We start from the raw sequence: 22,096 nt of genomic DNA on the forward strand, positions 1-22,096 counted from the left end.
GCTCGGCTAATGCAAGTTTTCACTTTGCTGTTTTTTGCCCTTACTCCAGTTAACAGTGATTTTTTGATTGAAGGACCAAGAAACATTCAGGTACAGTAAATGTATCTTCTTCTTATAATATTAACAACCTCAACCGATGATCAGCACATCTTTCATTCATTGCTGGTGCAGCAAATTACACTACCACTGCTCTATAGTGGTAATGCAATGAATTGTAAAGTTCCTCATCAGGCCATCTTTCCCAGGATTTCTCTAGCTCTGTTGTGTGAATTGTGAAGATATTTCACTTGATGGAGCCAAAATACAATTGAGAAAGCTGGGCTGGAGAACAGCTTTTCCTCTCCTTATTACAAACATGACCATCTTTTTTTTAACTAATTACCTGTGCTATAAACCAAAACCAGAATCAGCAGTAAAGAACGGATCTTTCAGGTACCACAACATGTGTTAAAAAATGTGTTTATTATGTTATTTAAAGTATACAGCTTTATGCGTATACAACAAACTTCATATTAAAAGACCAATCTTCTGTCATAAGCAGACTTCAATATAGCCTCCAATTAAATTGTCCCCATCCAATACTCACTAATTATTACCACATAGAACTCTTTTTTTTTCCATACAAGGGAATTGTGCACATATAGAGTCAAATATATTTTTGCTGAACACGTTTGTCGGATAAGGTTCTGCTTCTTCAGGAGTATAATTAGGGCTATCCTACAACAATATATTAAAATAGAACTTCAATGTATAATAACTTAATTCAGCCAATATGCATGTATTTGCATCAATGCAGGGATACACAAAAGATGAACATTAACTACCTAAGTCATACCATGGACTCCTATGATCATATAACAGTATAAAGTTTAAAGGGTTATTAAACCCTCATTTGTTTTTGCATATATCTACTGAGAGCAAGCAGTAGATATATGGAAAACAGTTAAAAAAAAAAAACTTTTTCTAAAGGTTAATACTTTCCTATGTCTCCGCCATCTGCTCCCGTCTGAACATCTGAAAATTTCTTGGGCGGGCGCATGCGCAGTTCAGATGTTCGGCCGAGAGACGAGGAGAGACACAAGGTAAGAATATGGAGCAGCGTGCACCCTCATATACTCCGTGGGACATCAGAGAAGAGGAGGACCGAGGAGTCAGCGCTGGATCGGAGACCCGCGCCAAAGCTGGAGGGACAGCTAAAAACTCCTGGAAAGAAGATGATCAGATTAAGAGGCATCATTTAACCTCCCTGGCGGTCTGATTATCTCAGTATTTTTTACTTTTGAATTTCCTGCCGGTTCTGCCCCCCTGTAACGTGGGCGCTCGCAAGTGAAGGAACCCGGAAGACGGATGCCGTCATCGACCGGAGGACACAGCGGGGCTCTTAGGGACAAGGTAAGTGACGCTACAGTGTAATCCCGAGTGTGGCTCGGGGTTACCACTTTTGGTACTGAAAATTAACCCTGAGCCACACTCGGGATTACCGCCAGGAAGGTTAAGGTAAGTCCTTACATTAGCACTGTGGTGGTGGTGGTGGTGGGGGGATTTTGGCCTTAATGTCACTTTAATAAACACGTAAGCCAACAGATACTAACTATACTATAAAGACACTGATACCTCTATTAACATTTATATAGACATATCTATCAACACATGACTGTAGTTAACACCATTCATCACATCTGACATTTTGGATAGAGGGAGTAGAGAGTGTGCCCATATTCATATAAATTCTCTTAAAGGGATCACGTAGTGTTACCCTCAAAAATGCAGCATAAAATGTCTGTATCTGGTAAAGCAACAATGGACGTTTAGTTATCATACCTTGCTTATATATACTGTATATATATTATGATGGGCATCAGATTATATGAACTTCAGGTGATTACAGTATATACTTTCCACAATGGAGGTGCAATAAATAGATCCTATATCATTCTCAATTTCAGAATGTGGATCTCACAATCCTCCTATATTATCCAAAATATTGTTCCATTAGCCTCACCATGATGTCCTGCAATCACATTTGTTATTTACCACCAATACATCCACTTATCCAACAGATCACAAAAACACCCATCAGGAACCCCAAATGGCAGGAGAGTGAGAGACCCACATCCAGAGAATAATCAGAGTGTTCTCAGTATTCTACACCTCCCGAATGTTGCCTACATCACCAAGAAACCACATTAATAATTCAACGACAGTGCTCATCAAATGTAATATTTGATATTACATCTATATTCTCTGCCTTGTTATTTAGCCCCAGGGGTATTTATTGAACACACTAAGCATACAGCCTTAAAGATTAATGTATGTAGAGCATTTACTTAAAGAACTCCAGGAAATGTTAAAATTAACCCTTGTAGTGGGGCTACCCCTGCACTGCAAGGGATAACTGGTTGTTTTGGCTTAGGGGCTTAAATAAAAAAAATATATACTCACCTGATCCTTGGTCTTATGGTAGTTAGTGCTCACTTCTCTCCCCCTCTGCTCTAGCAGTGGAATGTCCCTTAGTGTCCTCACATCTAACGCAGCTGCATTAGAAATGATGATGCCACAGGTCCTTAGATCCCCAGAGCCCAGGGAAGAAGAGGCTGCGGGGACTGGTCTAGCATACAAACAGGACTGAGGATCAGGTGGGTACATTTTCTTTACATTTTCCCCTAGACAATAAGAGCGTTTAACCCTTGTAGTGTGGGGGTAGCCCCATTGCAAGAATTCGTTTTTTCCATTTCCTGTTATTAATGTTCTATAAACATTGTCTACATATACAGAGAGGTAACATATACCAACCCACTATTTTTTTGTCATGTACTATATTCGCCAAGGGGCATAAAAGACAGATTTCAATGTCGTTATCCCCTCAGCCTAAAATAGAGAATGGAGCCTTTGTTTTGGGGATTTGTGAGAGAAGTGGGAAATGTTAGACTTGTGCATTCGGATTCGGATGAACCTGCAAAACAACAAAATTCTGCTGATTCGACGGTTCATTAGAATCCAAATTAACAAATTATTATATGCCCGAATATACGAAAAACATATTCAGGCACATAATAATTTGTTTTCAGAACGCTCGGCAGCCATATCGGCCACTGGCATGTTCTGCGCATACGCACCACCATCTTGGAGGCGGAGCGGATGATGTCACATGACGTTGCGCATGCGCAGCGTTGGGTGTTATATACACCTGTATTGGTGCCGCCATCTTGATGTATACATGCCATCTTGGTGTATATTGGCCAATTTCACATTCAAAACAAGTGGTTTATTACACATGACAATAGAATGGTATATTGGCCGCCTAGCGTTCTGGATTACATGTGCAGTCGAGGATCGTTGCCTCTAAATCCAAAATAGCACAATAGTTCATTTGTTTGGCGAAATGAATGAAAATGTTTTTTATTTTTCTTTCGTTTCGTCCAAAATAAATTTTTATGCTGTGCACATGTCTAGGAGATGTAGATACCTTCTTTTCGAAGAGGGAATACTGTGCTTCAACCTAGTTCATTTGTTGCCCTTTTGGTTTATTTTGGGCCACCTCACAATAACCTGGTCATGCTTTCTCATTTTCCCAATGCCTGTTCCATAGAGGACATTAATTCCATACATTGTGCTGATGATGGCCAGCATACCTGAAATAGCTGTATCACTGTGTAAGGATGCAGGGCTTTTTTTTCTGGCGGTATGCGCCACCTTACTTTAATTTATTTTTTGCCCCAAACTCCAAAAACATTAAAAAGCGTCCATGCTGCAACAAGCGTACGACAAGTGTACAGTCACAGCGCCAGACAAGCATCATCACCCTGCGCATGGTGAGGGTGCTGTGTCCGTACACTTGCTGTATGAACACTTGCACATTATCCGTATGGCAAGTGTATGGATAACGCTAAAGGCAAGCGTCATCACCCCCCGTGGGGTGATGAGGCTTGTCTAGTGCTGAGTCCATACACTTGTCATACGGACAATGCGCAAGTGTCCGCATGGCAACTGTATGGACACAGCGCCACAGTGAGACAGACGACCCTTGCCTGTGTTTAGAATTAATCCAAGCCCTCAGTATTCATAGTTGATGCTAGTTTACACTCTTTATGTAATTAATCATTAACAGCTGGTACAGTGTTTGGAATTGAACCAAGTCTACAGTGTTTTGAATTGATCCAAGTTTATAGTCCTTATGTAAATTTCATGAGTATCACCACCTTTTTTCCCCAGAAAAAAAGCACGGATGTATATAATAATTTATGATCCGAATAAAGTGTTTAAACTATTATAGATAGCTGTACAAACCTTTTCTTGGGACCAAAAAAGTTCATTTATTTGGTGTTCCCTTTTGGGTTCTTTTTGTAAGCACTTAATAAATACTTATTAAAGTATTAAGTATTTTTATGAGATTTATACATTATTTTCTTCTATACCTTTACTTGATTTGTGGGAGTTTATCATAGTGATAATCCTTGGTGGGTTTCATCTGGGAGCAAGTGTCTTTATTGCTTGTTTGTTTTTAGTTTTTTTTTTAACTGGGAAAAAAAAGCTGTACTTGACCAGACAGTGGAACAGCATCTCACTTGTAATCTCGCTAATATCTGCCCAAACTACCAAACTAGTTCTAAAGTTGTGCATGCAGCAGTTTTTTTCTTTCTTTTTTTTTTGTTTACAAATATCTGGAATTGCTTAAAGGAGAACTATGAGGTGAGTGCTTTTCACTCATCCTCATAGTTCTAGCCGACCTGTGACAATGAAACTGTCACAGGTCGGCTCAGTAGATTGGGAAGTGAGCAAACACATACCGGCGTTCGCTCACTTCTCGATCCTGTCACGGGAGAGAGCTGTGACATGGGAGGGACTGGATTGTGAAATGTATTATGTATGTATATTTCCCCCTCCGATCTGTACTCTCCCCCATATATCCTCCATGACCAGAGGTTAAAGAATGAATGGATACATAGGTGAGCACACTTTTTGTTATTGACACAGCATGTGGCCTTATGGGTCACCACATCATTAGGACATAGATGCCCTTTTTAGGACCTGTAATTATTGGTCATGATGTCACAGCAAACCAATAATGCCAGGCACCACAAATCATTATTAAGTCACCTTTATGATTGTTCACTTAACAAAGACAGGTTTAGAAGAAGGAAGTGTGAGCTGGAGGCACACCACACACTCTTTAAAGTGAACCCCTTTTACCAGTTCACAGGCTTGGCCCAGTTCACAGATTGGTCCCATTCACTGGGTTTATATAAAATGATTTGCTTACCAATATTGTTGTAAGCATAAGGAATCCACTGCCGTCTAAGTCTTGTTCCTCAATCATTTAGAGAAAAGTCAAATATTGGATCATTTAAATGTGTCTGTGTATTCTATCTCAAATCCTTCCTTTGGCATACCCCTCCACCCACCAAATCTTGTTTTTTTTTAAACCTCTATGGCCCATACTTAAGATATATGGTTGTACTCGAAGAGAAGGTTCCCTTTAACTACAACCTCTTCTCCACGGTATTCCTTCTTATCCACACTGTCCCTACCACCAACACTTTTCCATAGCTGTGCTTCCCAATGGCTGACTAAATCCTATTTTCATTTTAATGACATAATTCAAAATAGCACATGGACCCTCCTTCCTTTTTCCAACCTTTGCTTCAAATGTAACCTCCCTTCACTCTGCTAATTCACACATCTTTAAATTAAAATGATTCTTATTCCATTTTGCACACACTAACCTTCCCCAAACTGACCCTTTTTGAGAAAAGATGTCTGGAGGGTCCCCTACGTAAACACACTATTTCTGATATTTTTAAGCTCATAGTTACTATTCCAAGGGAACCTTTCCCTTAACAAAATGACATATCTAATAGGAGGCATTGTTGGGGAGAGAACTGGATCTGGAAGAGTGGGTAGAGATTTTGTCTCAAAATAAATACAACCTCAATTTGTACCATGTATAAGGAAAATCAATACAGAATTCTCTACCACTGGTACCAGACCCCAGATCTTTTACACTTGATCAATCCAACAATCCCCTCCACATGCTGGAGGTACAACGGTGCTCCTGGTACCTTATGTCACATATTTAGGGAATGTTTTCAAATATAGCTACTGGAAACAAGTGATGACCCTACTTGGATACCTTGTTGATACCCCGGTGGTCATGGACCCTGTTCACTGCTTTTTGGGTCTCCTCTTTTCACACATGCCCAGACACTATACCAAGCTAGATAACCTTGTACTGACCACTGCTAGATGTCTCATCTCCCTAAAATATAAACAGCCTTTACCATCCTTTAAGGTAAATCTGTTTAGAAGCATTCCGCAACATTTTCAAGATGGAACACACTTTTGTAACACCTTACCTAACTTCGAGAAAACTTGGTCCTCCTGTCATTGTACGGACTACCCTGTTTATACTATTTCCAATACTGTTCCTTTCCGCCTTCATGGGTTCTGGGAAGGGCCCTGGCTGAATGGGGGGCATGGACTTTCCCCTTATTCTTTCCCTTTTCTTCTTTTTCTCTCTTTCTTTTTCTCCTGTATCTTTCCCTGTTCTTATTTTGTTTTACCTCTTTCTTATCTCCCCCTGGCTTTCTGACTTTTCTTTTTCTTTCTTCTTATCTCATATTTCTTTTGCTTTTGCTTAGCAATTTACTTTGCTCTACTATGTTGTTTACTTAACATATATTACTTTACGCCTGTGATGTTGAACAACTACCCACTGACAATGTTTAAAGTAGTAGTTTTTATTTTTTTTCAGTAATGAATACAGATCAAACAAATATACATCACCCAGAAAAGTATTTATTTATATTTCTGACCATGCACTTACAGTCATCATGCTTCTGAACAGCTGGTTCCAAGTCTCTCAGCTCAGCTTCCCTGAACTTCCTGTCCAGTACAAAAATCATAGGAGACAGCACAATCTCCAGAGGAGAGGGGAGTAGTTTGATTTGATGTGTCTACGTGTTTGCTTACAAACCACAAGGGTTGCTCCATAGAACTTTGTTTGAGAAAGGAGCCACCCAAAAACAGGATGTCAGGGCCAGTGCTCAGGAGACCAGCAGATTCTGCAGGAAATGTTATTTTATATCTTTTGTTATGTTAATCGTTTAATAAAAAGAAAGTTATAAATGTGTCTGTAGGTGATCATCTTGATCAAAATTAAAAGATTTGTATCATCAGTATACTAGGGAAACTAAGTAAAAAAAGATAAACGTTTTGAAAAGCATAAATAATGCAAACAGATTTTTTTCTGTAAAACAGTATTGTGCCGAGCTGAATGAATACATACAATTCAGTGAATACATACAATTAAATTGGAAGTCTGATTCTATTTAGCGGCGGATTATCCCCTGCATTTGTTTGCACGACCACGATTGTTGCACACTGGACTTTTGGTTTTTCGTTGTTCTTTCACTTTTTTTCATGTCCTGTTATGTTTATTTGAATCTTTAGGCATATTTTTTTCCCCACTGAATTGTACATGTATTAATTCAGCTCGGCACAATATTGTTTTACATTTTTTAGATATATTTATTATATCCTCAGTGCTTAGTAGCTTGTATTTACCCTCATTCACTGGCACTGATCACTTACTGTTTTTATAGATTTTTTTCTGTGCTGTAATGCTGTATCAGTGTTCTCCAAGCCATATAGCTGCTTTTGAATTTTCTCACTTGCAGTTCTCTCTTGCAGTTACATGGTCCATGCCTTCAATCTAAAATATATCCTTGAAACCTGTATAATGCCAGTCTTCATCTTTTTTTCTACATCCTAAACCTACCAGTATGTGCCTGTTCATTACAGCTTTGGTCCATTAACTTTAAAGAAGATCTACAACCAAACATTTAAGTTTGGGTAGGGTTGGATAAAGGTTAGAACTCCAGTCAGGTTTTATCGTGCTCTTATATCTGTTCTCAGTGACTACACACAAAGTGGAAATCTCCATATTGTGATCTGACTGCAGTAAATGAAATCTGATAAGTTACAGTTGGGATTTTGCACTTACTCTTTGTACCAACTCTTTTAACACAGGTCACTCTATCAAATTTTTTTATGACATTTCGTGTTACAACATGCAATGTATAATAATATTTTCTTTATGTGCTTTTATTACAGAAGAGAGACACTGGAAAGGTAAGAATGAAAGAAGCACAATGGGAATGAATGAATTATAAGTGCATATGCAAAACATAAATATGTTGAAGTATTGTAATCTCTGGTTGCATTGCATTCTGTACATTGCCTCAAAATTAAATATAGGCTTAATGTGAACTTGTAGTGGCTATAATTAAACGTTAGGGTTTAAGGCTAGGTTAATTTCTTAAACTATCAATAAGAGTTTCACCCCTTCTTGGTTGCTCTTTTGCTAAAAATACCATTGACACTATACAGATATTTACCTATCACAAGCATAGTGCTAGCTCTATTATTCAAAGTCCTATTACTTCCATAACGAAATGAAGGAAGCCATGCGTTAGTGACAGGTAAGTATCTGTGCAGTTACAATGCAAGTAGCAGGGTAGGGGATGGAAGCAATGCCAATATAAGGTATCTTCTGCTATCAAAGCAGTTACCAGTTTGTGCCTATACATATTTTACCTAGGTTGATCTTCCTGAATGCTTGATAGCCCCTAAATTTGGGATTCTGAAAATATATATTTAGCTGTGCAATTCCCTATTGCTCTGCATTCTACCTCTTTATCGGTAGAGAGCCACATCATATGGCATTGTGGGATGTTGGGAGTGTGGCACTCCCAAAACACCTCAAAAGCTTTCAACATCCCTCAATTGTAAAAGCTGCCATTTGCATGATGAGGTGATGTTTCAGAAACTCAATGAACGTACATTCAGGCAACTTTAAGTATTTGCTTATAAGTCCATTTATAATGACCACATAAAAAAACAAATGCAATTTTAGATAAAAACAGCCCTTTCAATGAATAAAAGCACTTACTAAACCAGTGGCATCTTGGAAAGTATAAAAAATAGTGAGTATGAACCAGAAAAGCACCATGGCATATGAACTTCCCACTTTATTCTAATGGAAGTTTTTCTGCCAAATTAAAGTACCCACTGTAATATAATTTTAAAGAGATATCTGTTCTCTGCTTTCTTAGGCCCCATTCACATGGGCATTTTTCTGCAATATGGGATTCCTGCGGCAAAAACCTACGGATTTTTGCGGCAAGAATCCCAGGTGTCCTCGATCAGATGCAGTCACTGTATTCATTGAAGTTAATGACAGGGTAACAAGCTGTGATCTAGGATTCCTGCTGCAAGAACCTATGAATTATTGTGGCAGGAATCCCCTTTCAGATGCGGCATCTATAACCATTAACCTCCCTGGCGGTATGATTATTCAGGATTTTAGCATCCCAAAGCGGTACATTGTTTTTCATGGAAATTTGTTGTTTTATATTGTAGGCAACGCCCCCAAAATTGCCATTTACTGGACCATTTTTTTAAATTATTAAAAATTGCCGGCTGTGACGCTGTGACGCCCGAAAACGAAACTAAAAGTCAGATGCCGGCATCGGCCGGCCGCGTACAGCAGAGGACGCCACGGGCTCGCAGGGACAAGGTAAGTGACACTTTTCTGTGCATTCCCGAGTCTGGCTCGGGGTTACCGCTCCTGGTATTGAATATTAACCCCGGGCCAGACTCGGGAATACCGCCAGGGAGGTTAATGTTAATGACAGGGTGACAACGGCTGCATCTGTCAGCAGCAGTCCACATGTAATCGCACCATGTATTTTGAATAGATGATTGTTGCTGGATGCATTTATCCTGAGTCCAGAGACAGTTATCTATCCTAAACCGCATGTAATCATGCCATATACAATTACATGTGGACTGCCACTGACAGATGCAGCCGCTATCAACTTGTCATTAACTTTAATGGTGATAGATGCCACATCTGAAAGGGGATAATTGGGATTCCTGCTACAATAATCCATAGGTTCTCGCAGCAGGAATCCCAGATCGCAGCTTGTGATGCAGCAATAAGGTGAACCTTTTCCCCATTTCACTAAAAATCACATCAGCATGCAGCTCTGCGTGCTGATATGAAGTCCTCTTGCATTCATTAGTTAAATAAATATATTTTGCTTTTACTTACAGTTACTGTTTTTCCAATCCCTGGTCCTTTTAGGCATTCGTGATGCAATCCATGCCTAAGAGATGCATCCTGGGAAGGTTTGCAAATGTAATATAGAGGTCTGAAAAAGTTTCTGACAAACCCTCTGGCTGGATAACCAAATACATCACATGTATCCAACAAAATATAAAGCAAAAATATTGAGCTAGCCTTATGGGAGATCTGGGGGTGTGCTCACCCTTGTCAAATACATTAACAAGAAAAAACCTCTTCAAACGGTGGTGCCATCTCCCTCAGGACTCCTAATAAAGTAGATACTATTTTTTCTTACAAAAAGACATTACTTTTTTGTAACATGTAAACAGAAACAACCCACGCCATCATTAAAACAATTAAAAACATAAAGAAAAAACGTAATGCAGAGCCTATAGATAGCTTTAAATAAGTATGAATCAATACTGTGCAATCATCGGTACTGATGCCTGTTTTTCCAAATATGATGTCCTAGTAACCCCACCTGCTTGTTCAAGGAATGGTATTCAATATATTGTCACCCAAAAACAATATAGTCACCAAAGGGTATATTTCTTATTTGCAACGGACCAGAAGAATGTGGAGTAGGTGTTGGATACAGACATCCACCTATGCAAGATACTTTTTTACCGTGTAGGCTCAATCAAACGGTACTGGATGTATATTCCCTGATCCCGCGTACCTTGTCCTCCTTGACCCTATTAATGGTATATTGAGGATCTAGTGGTCAGACAGCAGTCTCACACGTCATGGGATGCAGGAAAACCTCACCCCCTGTTGTGTATCTGCATTCACAGAGTCACTGCATACACAAAGCTGCTGCATTAGCAGAGTCGTATATCAATATATCAGGTTTCAAATCAAAGTGCTGCACATACGGTCCCCACTGGCTGTAGACCACAATATCAAGAACGTATTGTGTGGCAATCCCACTGTACAATTGGGTGTTATGATTACCCAGGACTCTCAGCCAGAGGGGCTAAGTGGTTTCAAGAATCAAGGGTTTGTCTGGGTTCTGCTTGGGATCCTGGAACTGGGAGATTTCAAAGTGATTCAGGAGGGTAGAAAGCTCCATTCCTGGGTCCAGGGTTTAGCAGTGACCAGCACCCGATGATTGCACAGGTGTGCACAGCCCTTAAGGAAAGGATGCTGGCTAGGGAAATTAGCTCCTGCGGGGAAATAGGAACAGAATGTGTTCAGGGGTCAGGAGGACTACCCCAGAAGTCAGAGAGGAGTCAGGTGAGCTCCTGCTGAGATAGGAACGGACTGTGTTCAGGAGTCAGGAGGACTCTCCCAGACGTTAAAGTTGAGTCAATTGGTGTGTGCTGGAGCCATGTGATGACAGCCAGGGAGGCTGGGAAGAACTGGTGAGGCTAGGAGAGCCGTGAGCCTAAGGGGCCACCAGAACAAGTGTGGGACAGCACTTCCAAGCGCACCAGCGGGTCGGAAGTGGTAATGTTTAAAGTGGAAGCCAGAAGGCTAAACTTGTGTTATGTTGCAAGTATTGCATGGAGGTTATGCTGAACAAACCCTGCAAGGGTATCCAAGGTGGATGTATGAACTTTTGTTTGAATAAAAGTAACAGTATGCTTTTTCTATTTAGGGCAAAGCAACAAGTACACTTAACTTTCTCCTCACCTGTACTCGGTGTTAGGTGAATGTTACATTCACTACTTTATAAATATGCCGATAATAGACAGCCCAATACAATACACTGAATCTAGGAAGCACCGTTTATTAAATTGTTATTCATAAAATAACGCTTTTATACAAGTAATATGAATAAATATGTAAAATATCAGTTTATACATTTCTAAACTTTCAAAACATATTTAAAATAACATTGCCCAAAACCTAATTCTTTTTAAAATGAGAGTAGGTGTACAGCATTTTTTAACTAAAGCATTTTTTTAAACTTATATGCATTCTCATGCAAACATAATCATGGAAATGTTACATCTAACCAAGTCTAAAATATTTACTCATCACTGATTTATTCATCATTGTGTGCATTATTTAGCCTGCTGGTGATATAGAAGTTTACAGCATAGATATCAACAGTAAGGTGACATCTCGCTTCGCCCATAATGTCATTACAAGCAGAGCTGTCAATCGAGGAAATGTATCAAAAGAAGCCTTCTTCGATGTTGACCTACCAAAAACTGCTTTCATTGCAAACTTCAGCATGTGAGTACTCCAAATGTTTCCATGTATTGAATTTTGATTCAAAAATTACATAAAACGAAAGAACATTTTTAGTGCATCCCACTGAAAGGAGCCTGTACTGTATATATTAGCCATTGAGAACAGTGTTCCTCAACTTTATAATTTTATGTACCCCTTAATAAAGCAAGTTTTACATTTAAGCTATGGGCCTATTGATTTGGCAATCACATTATCATAATTTATGATGCAGAGTAAATACATCTATTTTTTAGGACAAACAAGGCTTTCATTTGGCCGATATTGTCTTGCAAAAATTATTTTATTTTCTATACAATCTACAAGCAAAAAACTAACAAAACCTAAAGCAACTCTTTTTTTTTTTTTTAAAGAGTAAAGCAACTAGTATTACTGTAGACTAAGAGTGCAAATGTTATTTCATATTTTTTTCTATTATGGATGGCACTAAGATTACATTTTGGGCACAAAGCCAAAAAGAGCAGCTTATCTAATGAAGAAGAATACAGCCAAGGTAAATGTACCTTACACCTTACACTCACATTCCCCAAAGCTTCACAATTCAATTTCCAGGACTTCTTCTTTAAGCTCCAGAACGGAGGTGCTCTTTTTTTTAATGTTGGTTGCCATTTGTCATCGTTTTCATACCATACCACCTTGTTTAGACAGGGTGGATCACTTTTCACAGGGTAATAGGGCATCGGCTGCCCAGCATTCAGGAAGCGAAACTGCCACCTCTTGAAAGCCATTTTTTGGGGGATCCTAAGGGGAACATTTCATTGAACTATGGGGCTGCAACTGCATGTCATGAAGCAAAGCATAGCAGCCAAGGCGATGTATACAGGATTTCCACCTGCAATGCTAACACCGCAGCAGATGGCTGGGGAGCAGCAAAACAATGGATCAACTGCCTGATTTTACTGCCCCTCTGCTGTATAGACATGGCTTAAGAATATATGACTACCAATAGAGCAGAACAAAAAAAAAATATATTTAAAGCGAACGTTACCTGTGGTCCAGTGCCAACAGGTAGTCTAGTCTGCTTCTCTCCTGCATTTCAGTGTGTTGGTGTGTACCCCTTTTTTATTACCTGCAATAACTTCTCTGCGAGAGTGGCCATCCTGATAGAGGAGCAGAGCTTTAATTCCTCATATCAGAGCTGCCCCCTTTGGTGAATGGTGATGTGATGATTGATGGAGAAATAATCCAGCAGCAGGAGAGGTATAGAAAGCACAGATCCACAGAATAAAGCAAAAGCAAGAAGATGCTTGTCTGCAAGTGCTCAGGTATAGCTTTCTCTCCAGCAAGGAGAGCAGTGATCAGGTCAGTAGGGACACCACAAAATCTCACTTCAAATCTTGTTAGAATAATAGTGAGTCGCAGTGCCCTAGATTATTTCACACTGTAGTTATACAGCTATAAGGCTCAAGGCACAGGTGGGCACTGAAATGTTACTAGAGTAATTTAAATACAGAGTCATATTTTTGAGAATACTGCACAATTGACATTTCTTTTTTTTACTGAATTTTCGATTTTTGTTTTACTGAATTTTTGCAAAGATGACATAGAAACCAAATCAAACCAATGGAACTTAGTGAGATATTCCAAATCACACAATAAATAGTATTATAAGTAGGGATGCACCGATACCGATACAAGCATCGGTATCGGCGGCGATACAGAGTATTTGCATGAGTACTCGCACTCGTGCAAATACTTCAATACCCAAAACGAGTACCTGTGCCACACCCGCCATCTCCAAGCACACGAACCACGACACACAGGATCTCCATAGCATCTGCAATGAAAAAACATGGCCGCGAACTCATCCACGGGCGAACGGCCGAAGTAAACTCCACCTCCAAGTCCTCACTCCTGAATGGTGAGGAAGCCTGTCAATCACCCAATAAAGCCAGGTATACAGAATTGGATATAGCTGTGCCACACTATATAGTGTTCTGGAGTCTGGACATGTGCTCATCTATTTTCTCCACTATGGGGATACAAGCCTTAGTTAGCTATGGCATGATCTAAATATTAATTTCATTTAATTATTCAATGTCTTTTTTTTATATTATAAACTTTACACTATACACTGTATTGTATAGTGTGGCACAGCTATATCCAATTCTGCATACCTGGCACATTTAAAAAAATTCAAAAGATATTGATATACAGGTCCAGGAATGCCTTGCAATGTTATTAATACAGCATGGTCAAAGATGATTGAATCCTTACTTGATATAATCACTACTCAGCAATGGAAAAAAATGTTATTTTATTTACTCATGCTGTATTTACTCAGCTATGAATCCCTGGCTGGAATCCATAGTTTTGCACCTGCAAGTTGCAATATCACAGGCAAAACCTTTTGCTCCAAATTTAACTCCACCAAGCTTTTCCAAAAGTAAAAAAAAATAATCTTAAACTTACATTTAGGCCTCATTCACATGACTGACAGCCGTCCTTTACATATTCATGCTGTGTACTGCGGGTGTCCCTGCTCTGATGCAGACGGATCCATCCGCAGCACGGATCTGTACGGGCCGGCTGTTAATATATTAATATAAATATTAAGAAACTGACCTAAAATCATTAGTTTGTATTGCTTTACAAAAATGTGACCTGTCCCTTTAAGAAAAAGTATCGGTACTTGTACTCGGTCTTAATAAAGTGGTATCGATGCATCCCTAATTATAAGGAAAACCAGTATTGTGTCTTTTATTACTGGGTACATAAATTCTACAGCAAACATGGTTGCACTGTACAATTAAAGGAGAACTATGAGGTGAGTGCTTTTCACTCACTTCATAGTTCTAGCCGACCTTTGACAATGAGACTGTCACAGGTCGGCTCAGTAGATCGGGAGGTGAGCGAACACATAGCGGCGTTTGCTCACCTCTCGATCCTGTCACGGCTCTCTGCCGTGACAGGGGAGGGGCTGGATTCCCCCTGCTCCGATCCGCCAGCGCTCACTGGCGGAACGGACGGGGGAGGGGGCGGGTACAGCTGGCTCTGCCTCTAGATAGGCAGAGCCAGCTGTTAGTCACGCAGCTGGGCGGATCCAGACATAATTGTCGGGATCCGCTTCAGCTGCGGCGTCTACAGCTCGCGGTATACTGAGCCTAGGGTGATGGGAGGACACTAGTTTGTGTCCTCCCGTTACCCTAAGGAGAACTATGGGGAAAAGCCCTAACCCCATAGTTCTCCTTTAAGGAATGCCATAGCATGCAAAGCCAGAGTAATAATATACAGTAGTCTCCTGACTTACTGACCATCAGGGGATGTAACCATAAGATTTGAGTTAGACCATGGACTCCAAATTTGATCAAATCTTTGCGTTCCTACTAGGATAGGTAAGTTGGTATAAAGAAGGAATGAGTTGATTAGATGTTTTCATTCTTATAGTGAGAAAGTAGAGTTACATTTTCATGTAAGAAAAATAAATTTTTTCCATTAAAGTACAATTCTCTTAGGTGATGCATTATCCCTAGAACACAAATCTTAGGGGAAAAAAATATTAGGGAGACCCAATGTGAATTCATTAAAATAATTAGCTTGTATTTAAAATTGGGGTATAGGTACAAGACCATATTGCATGAAAGTAATTTACCTCTTGACCACAATCTCTAAAACAAAGTGGAGATAGTTTAAGTTGTAGTAATTGGTCTCTGAAGAAGATAACCTTGTGCATACTGTTTAGAACTGTATAAGACGTCAGTCTTCTGACGTCAGCTGAGGTATTATTTAAGGATGCACCGATACTTTTCAGATACCAGTGCCGATACTTGGCATTTTCATGAGAACTACCAGGGTTGCAGCGGTTGCAGCTGGGACCTGGCTCTGGTGCTCCACCACAGTCCTGAAATCATTCGTCGATATTGTTTTAGAAAAACTGTCACATGAAAATAAACAAAAATGTATCAGTACTTGTACTTGTAAGTACTTGAGCAAGTATCAGTACTTGTATTTGCAGAATTGGTATCGGTGCATCTCTTTATTTATATTTATAAAAACAAAATCATACATTAAAACAGCTGCCTCCTAATTTTTGAATTTTTCTCTAGTCTAGCCTTAGAGCTGGAAAAGTATCTGTACTTGTACTTGTACCGAGTACGGTACTTGGTATCGGTGCATCCCTAGTATTATTTGTGCCATATAATGCTGCATAATTTTGCGAGACCAATTTAATGTTATCTGAGGTCAAAAGAAACAAACAAAAGATCAGGAGCGCAACTACCAAAATTTCTTGTGTGTGAGTATGATCTGGCGAAGGGACCAGTGGACATATAAAATGAGGACAGAGTCAGGCACACTAAGAGGTCAAAAGAAGTTGTTCAAGAGGAGTGTGGAGAAGAGTTGCTTCCCTATATAGTATATTTACTGCATATCAAAGTTGATAGTAGTATAAGAATTTATCTGGGGGAATCTTGTAGTCCAATTACAAGGCCTCCAATTAACATTTCTACATATTCCCCATAATATAGAAAATATATATTTTTGGAGTTCAGACTCACTTTAAAGAGGAAGTCTCATGAATTTCAGCCTCTGGAGGATCAATTGCATATAACACTTGGCCCTGTTCAAATTCGTCCTGCCGTTGCCAAGGATTGTGGTCAGACCGTTTAACCCCCTCTGTCTGACTACACTTCTATCAAGGAGATGGAGTTTTGATTGATTTTCTGGCAGCAGGGGCTGCTCTGGAGACCAGCGCTGCCATTCATAAGAGATTACTCAGCGCTGTGGGCTATGATCACATAGCCGCGCAGCGGTAAGTGATCTTTTATAAATGAACAATCAGCGCTGTCGGGCCAGTACAGTATATGATTCATCCCTGACATTGCTGAGCATTAAAGTACTCGGCACTGCAGAGCTATGTGATCTATCTGCCTAGGCTTCTTGTACGTACACAGCCCCCCAGATAGATCACAGCCCTGCAGTGCTGAGTGATCGTTTATGAATAAATTCTCAGCATTGTTGGGACTGTGTTATACACAGTGCTGGCCCAGACAGTGCTGAACATTTATTCATAAAAGCTCCTAAGTGCTGCAAGGCTATGAGCTATCTGCCGGGGCTGCTTTTAAATAGCCTGTAGTGCTAAGTCATCTCTAATGGTCCCAGCTGCTTTAGAATCACTCAATACTCCAACACCTTGCTAGCAGCATGGTCAGACAGAGGTGGTTAAACTTTCCAACCACACCTACTGTATAAGCAGCCCTGGCAGATAGATCACATAGACCTACAGAGCTGAGTTATCTTTTAAGCCAAGTGATCTTCTCAGCTAAGAGAAGCGGTGCTGGCTGTACTTCCCCCCACACGAACACCCATATTTTAGGCTTCAGACTGGGATGGAACTGCAGCTGGTATTAACATAAATAAAAAGGTTCTAATATTCCACAGTGGGGTCACTGATCTTTACAGGGCCAAATGCTACAAGCATTTGATCCCCTGGATAAAATAATGTAATATGTTTTGGTGAGATTTCTTTAATGGACCAGTAGGAATCTTATTCTCTGTAAAGGGGGTTAGGACAAGCTTACATTTTTCAGGATAAATTGAGATTTGCATGTAACTAAAACTGCCAGTGGCTCTGGATCTACTTATATTGACTTAGGGGTTTTACTTATCATTCATGTTTGCAATATATTTACTGTACATCAGAAAGCATGAATTCAGAAACTGTTTGTTTATAATTACTTAGTGTTCACACATTTAAACAAGAACTATGTTAATATAATGCAGGATAATCGATGGAGTAACATATAGTGGTGTAATTAAAGAAAAGGAGGTTGCAAAGAAGCAATATGAAACAGCTGTTTCAAGAGGACAAACAGCTGGACTTGTCAAGTAAGTCATCTGTATTATCAGTAAGTTATTTACATCTATGTGCCAAAGAGTTTGCATTTACAGTATTATGGCCACCAGAAATTAGTGCTTGTAGATATGTCAATGCTTCAGTTCTTCACACAAAAAAACTGAAAAATGCTTAATGTTGCATGTTTGATGAAATTGTTTCTACCGTGTTTCCCCGAAAATAAGACACTGTCTTACTTTTTTTTTGCACGAAATAAGACACTGGGTCTTATTTTCGGGGGATGTCTTACCTGGCTGGAGGTCCCGGAAGGCGGCGTGCTGTTGCGGTACCGGCGGATGTCGCTTCCATTGTGCGGGCGTGTGGGCGGGAGCTGCGGCTAAAGAGTGCCGGTCACTGAGATTACATTAGGAATATAAAACAAAATAAAAGAGTTAAATGCTGAAAGCTGCAAGTATTTCATTCTGTTGCCCTGGTTCATAAACCAATTGTATGTGAACCCTGGTGGTACTTTTAAGTGCAAGGTTTACATTAAATCTATTTATAAACATGGCTTTACACATTGGCCTCTCTACAGGCAGTATTAAACCCAAAAGAAAACACTCTATCAAAATACAAATGTTGACAATTTGATATGAGGAGAGAATTAAGGCACAGTGAATAAATAGATAAACTGACACAGACAGCTACCTCCTGGTTAAGTTTGCACTCAGTTTAGTCATTTCTTAAAATCACTCAGCCTCATAGTTCTAGCCGACTTGTGCAATGAAACTGTCACACGTCGGCTCAATAGATCAGGAAGTGAGCGAACACATACCGTCGCTCGCTCACTTCTCGATCATGTCCCTGCAGACAGCAGTGACTGTCACTCACGGCTCCCTGCAGGGATTCCCCCCCTCCCCTGTCCGGGATTCCCCCCCTCCCCTGTCCGATCCTTCCAGCGCTGACTGGCGGAACGGATGGGGGAGGGAGCGGGTACAGCTGGCTTTACCTCTAGATAGGCAGAACCAGCTGTCACTCATGCAGCTGTGTGGATCCAGACAGTATTGTCCGGATCCGTCCCGGCTCCAGCGTCTCAGTATACCGCAAGCTGTAGCTCACGGTATACTGAGCTTTGGGTGATGGGAGGACGCTCCTTTAATATGCCCTATTGTTTATGCTAACATACTAGAGTAGGAATAGCAGAAATAATTTTCTAACAAAATACACGGTACTACTAGGTACTGTTTTCTAAAAACTGATTACTGCAATACTCCCCAGGGAAACCCAAAAGTGGCAGCAGTATGTAACTTTATGCATCACAATGCATTACCTCTCATAATGAGTAGTGGAGAAATCAGTAGACATGTGCGATTCTTTTGGGAAAAAACGTTTTTCAGACGAACTTATTCAGAGATTCGGATGTATCCGAATATGCGAATAACAGAAATGATGAATGAAAACGAATCAGAATTTCCGAAAACAAAATTTCGACGAAATTCGTTAGCGTATTTTCGTTTGTGGACGAATTTTCGTTGCAGCAAAGTGACATTAAAAAAAAAAAACTACCGCTACCGAATTTCGTCCGAATCCCAAAACGAATTGACTTTCGGACACAGATTCCGAAAAACGAAATAGCGCAAAATTATTTTCATCCTCCATAGGGGTACAAACACAATGACTTCCCACAGGAGGGCAGCACTTATGACAGTCAGGGTGCCTGGAAGTCTAGCAAACAGGAAACAGTGGACAGATGCTTTTAGCATTTCCACTTAATGAAGACTTCTACACAAGAGAGGCGCACTGCTTTTATGTATCCATATTCATTCTTTCTTTAAAGAAAACTTGTGCTGAGAGAAATAGGTTATTGAGAGAGTAGATTTCCATTGCTAACCTTTACTTATGAAAACACTCGTTACCGGGCTGCCATGCTGAGTTAATGCTTCCATTATTTTCTGAGTAAATTATTCCAGGTCAGTAACTTTAAAAGTACTGAATTCAGAGGTAGCCATGCAATGCACATTTTCAATAGGTGGTCAACTTCTACCGTGTTTCCCCGAAAATAAGACACTGTCTTATATTTTTTTTGCCCCCCCAAAAAACACTAGGTCTTATTTTCAGAATGTTTTAAAGTACAAGTTTCCTTTAGTTTTATGGATACCAGTAGTGCCAGCTGTTATCAGTGTGATCTAAAGCAGTTATACAGTTATACAGCACTTATGCAGCAATACACAAAAAATTAGATCACTTCCCCTTTAACACTTTGCTACTTGCAGGGCATTTTGCAAGTGTTTTTGAAGCCTTAATGCCTAGAAAATGCCTGCCAATTCCTTTTTTTTCTCAACGCACGTGTAAATGAACCCTAACAGTGATCCCAGAAATATTAACAGTTTGTTTCACTCATATAGGGCTTCTGGCAGGAAAACTGAGAAGTTCACTGTGTCAGTCAATGTGGCATCAGAGAGTAAAGTCACCTTTGAGTTGGTCTATGAGGAAATGCTAAAACGACATTTAGGAAAATATGAAATTTTCATCAAGGTTCAACCAAAAGCACTTGTCAAAAAATATCAGGTATTTATTCTGTGTTTAAAGGAGAATTATGACATACAGCATATTAAATTTACTTTTTACCTTTATTTTCCTAATAGTATACTTTGCTTCCAAAGCGACTACACATATGAGATATCCTTATTTCAGAAGTCAGTTAAGAGCCAGCAACAGCCCTGCCCCCAGCGCTTTCCAAATGGACGCACACCTGCTTTCGAACCTGAGCGTGCACGCTGTCACATGGGTCTGACTGTTTCCATGGCAACATGACGCTACACAGAGGGAAATAGTGGGGGCGGCACAATGAGGTGAGACACGCTGCAGCCTAAGTACGCTACCCGCACTGAATCAGCCATTGCTGCAAAGCCAAAGACAGCAGTGTGGATGAGAGGCGGGGACAGAGGATGAAGGTGGGACAGAGCTGTTGGAATAGAGCTGCTGTGCATGTGCGAGTATTCATGAATGCGCAGCAGCTCCTTTCCCACCGTTCTGTCCTTTCAGCTCTGTCTCCACCTTTGTCCTCTCCTCCATCCTCGCTTCTGTCCTCTGTCCCCGCCTCTCCTCTACATATGTAACATCACAGGCTAAATTATGCCATGCTGTGTTGCAGCTCGTATTCCTAGGGGACATGAGGTACAATTGAGCAGATCTGATGGCATCTCTCCAGGCCCAGGCCAAGAGGTGGCTTACCCAACACCCTTTTTTAGCTATGGAAGGTGTGACAATGGCACACCTGTATCATGCCAGCACATGTCCTCAAGCGAGTTGTGCAGTGGTTCATTATGAAGTACCCTGGCTTCAAGGAGATCCTTCATCAGGCCAGAAAGGTTTGTGACCAATTTAGCTGATTATAAGTGGTCAGTGTTTACCTGGCAGAAATGCAGCGTCAACATCAGCTGCATGCCAAACACCTTATCTTTGACACCCCCACGTGCTGGAAATCAACATTGGCCATGCTGCAGAAGCTCCACCACCAGCAGCAGCATGCTATCATTGAATACCTGTTATGATACAAGGACAGTTTCTGGGGAGACGGGATTATTTTTACTGCATCAATGGCTCATCACTCATGCAACATTTTGGCACCTTTTAAAAAATCGAGAGTTGCGACAAGGCGAAAATTTGTGATACAATCCCTTCCATGTTCCTCCTGAAACACACACTCCATGGCCTGATAGTCTGGGCAATGGAGGCACAGCAGCAGGAGGAAGAGGGGGATGGTGGATTTGCTGCTGTCTCAGGGTGAGCAGGATTATTTGCCTACAGCTTCTATCCAGGATTCTTTGCCTACTGCTTCTATCCCTGTGAGTTAAGAGGAGGCAGTGGAAAATTGGGGTGCAGGCAGTGAGGAGGAGGAGAATGGAATAAGCGTCCTTTAAGGGAGACAATTCACCCCTCCCAATTCCAGTCAGTCGTACATATTGTAGGTGGGGTGAGATTGTTGAGCAAAG

The 22,096-nt window shown here is 40.4% G+C and overlaps 1 protein-coding gene across 1 annotated transcript in view; it reads left to right on the plus strand.

Annotated features, from left to right (window-relative positions):
* LOC108791884 (inter-alpha-trypsin inhibitor heavy chain H3-like) overlaps window positions 1-22,096 on the plus strand; it is an 84,662-nt gene continuing 62,566 nt past the window's right edge. Inside the window, exons 1-5 of the mRNA XM_018562487.1 lie at window positions 1-90; window positions 8,113-8,130; window positions 12,147-12,313; window positions 18,050-18,154; window positions 20,507-20,669. Of these exons, the coding sequence (XP_018417989.1) occupies window positions 10-90; window positions 8,113-8,130; window positions 12,147-12,313; window positions 18,050-18,154; window positions 20,507-20,669 (534 nt within the window). The 5' untranslated portion in view covers window positions 1-9. The remainder of the gene's footprint in view (window positions 91-8,112; window positions 8,131-12,146; window positions 12,314-18,049; window positions 18,155-20,506; window positions 20,670-22,096) is intronic.

This window comes from Nanorana parkeri, unplaced genomic scaffold (genome assembly GCF_000935625.1).
Source record: "Nanorana parkeri isolate BGI_ZX_2015 unplaced genomic scaffold, ASM93562v1 scaffold579, whole genome shotgun sequence".
Taxonomy (NCBI): Eukaryota; Metazoa; Chordata; class Amphibia; order Anura; family Dicroglossidae; genus Nanorana; species Nanorana parkeri.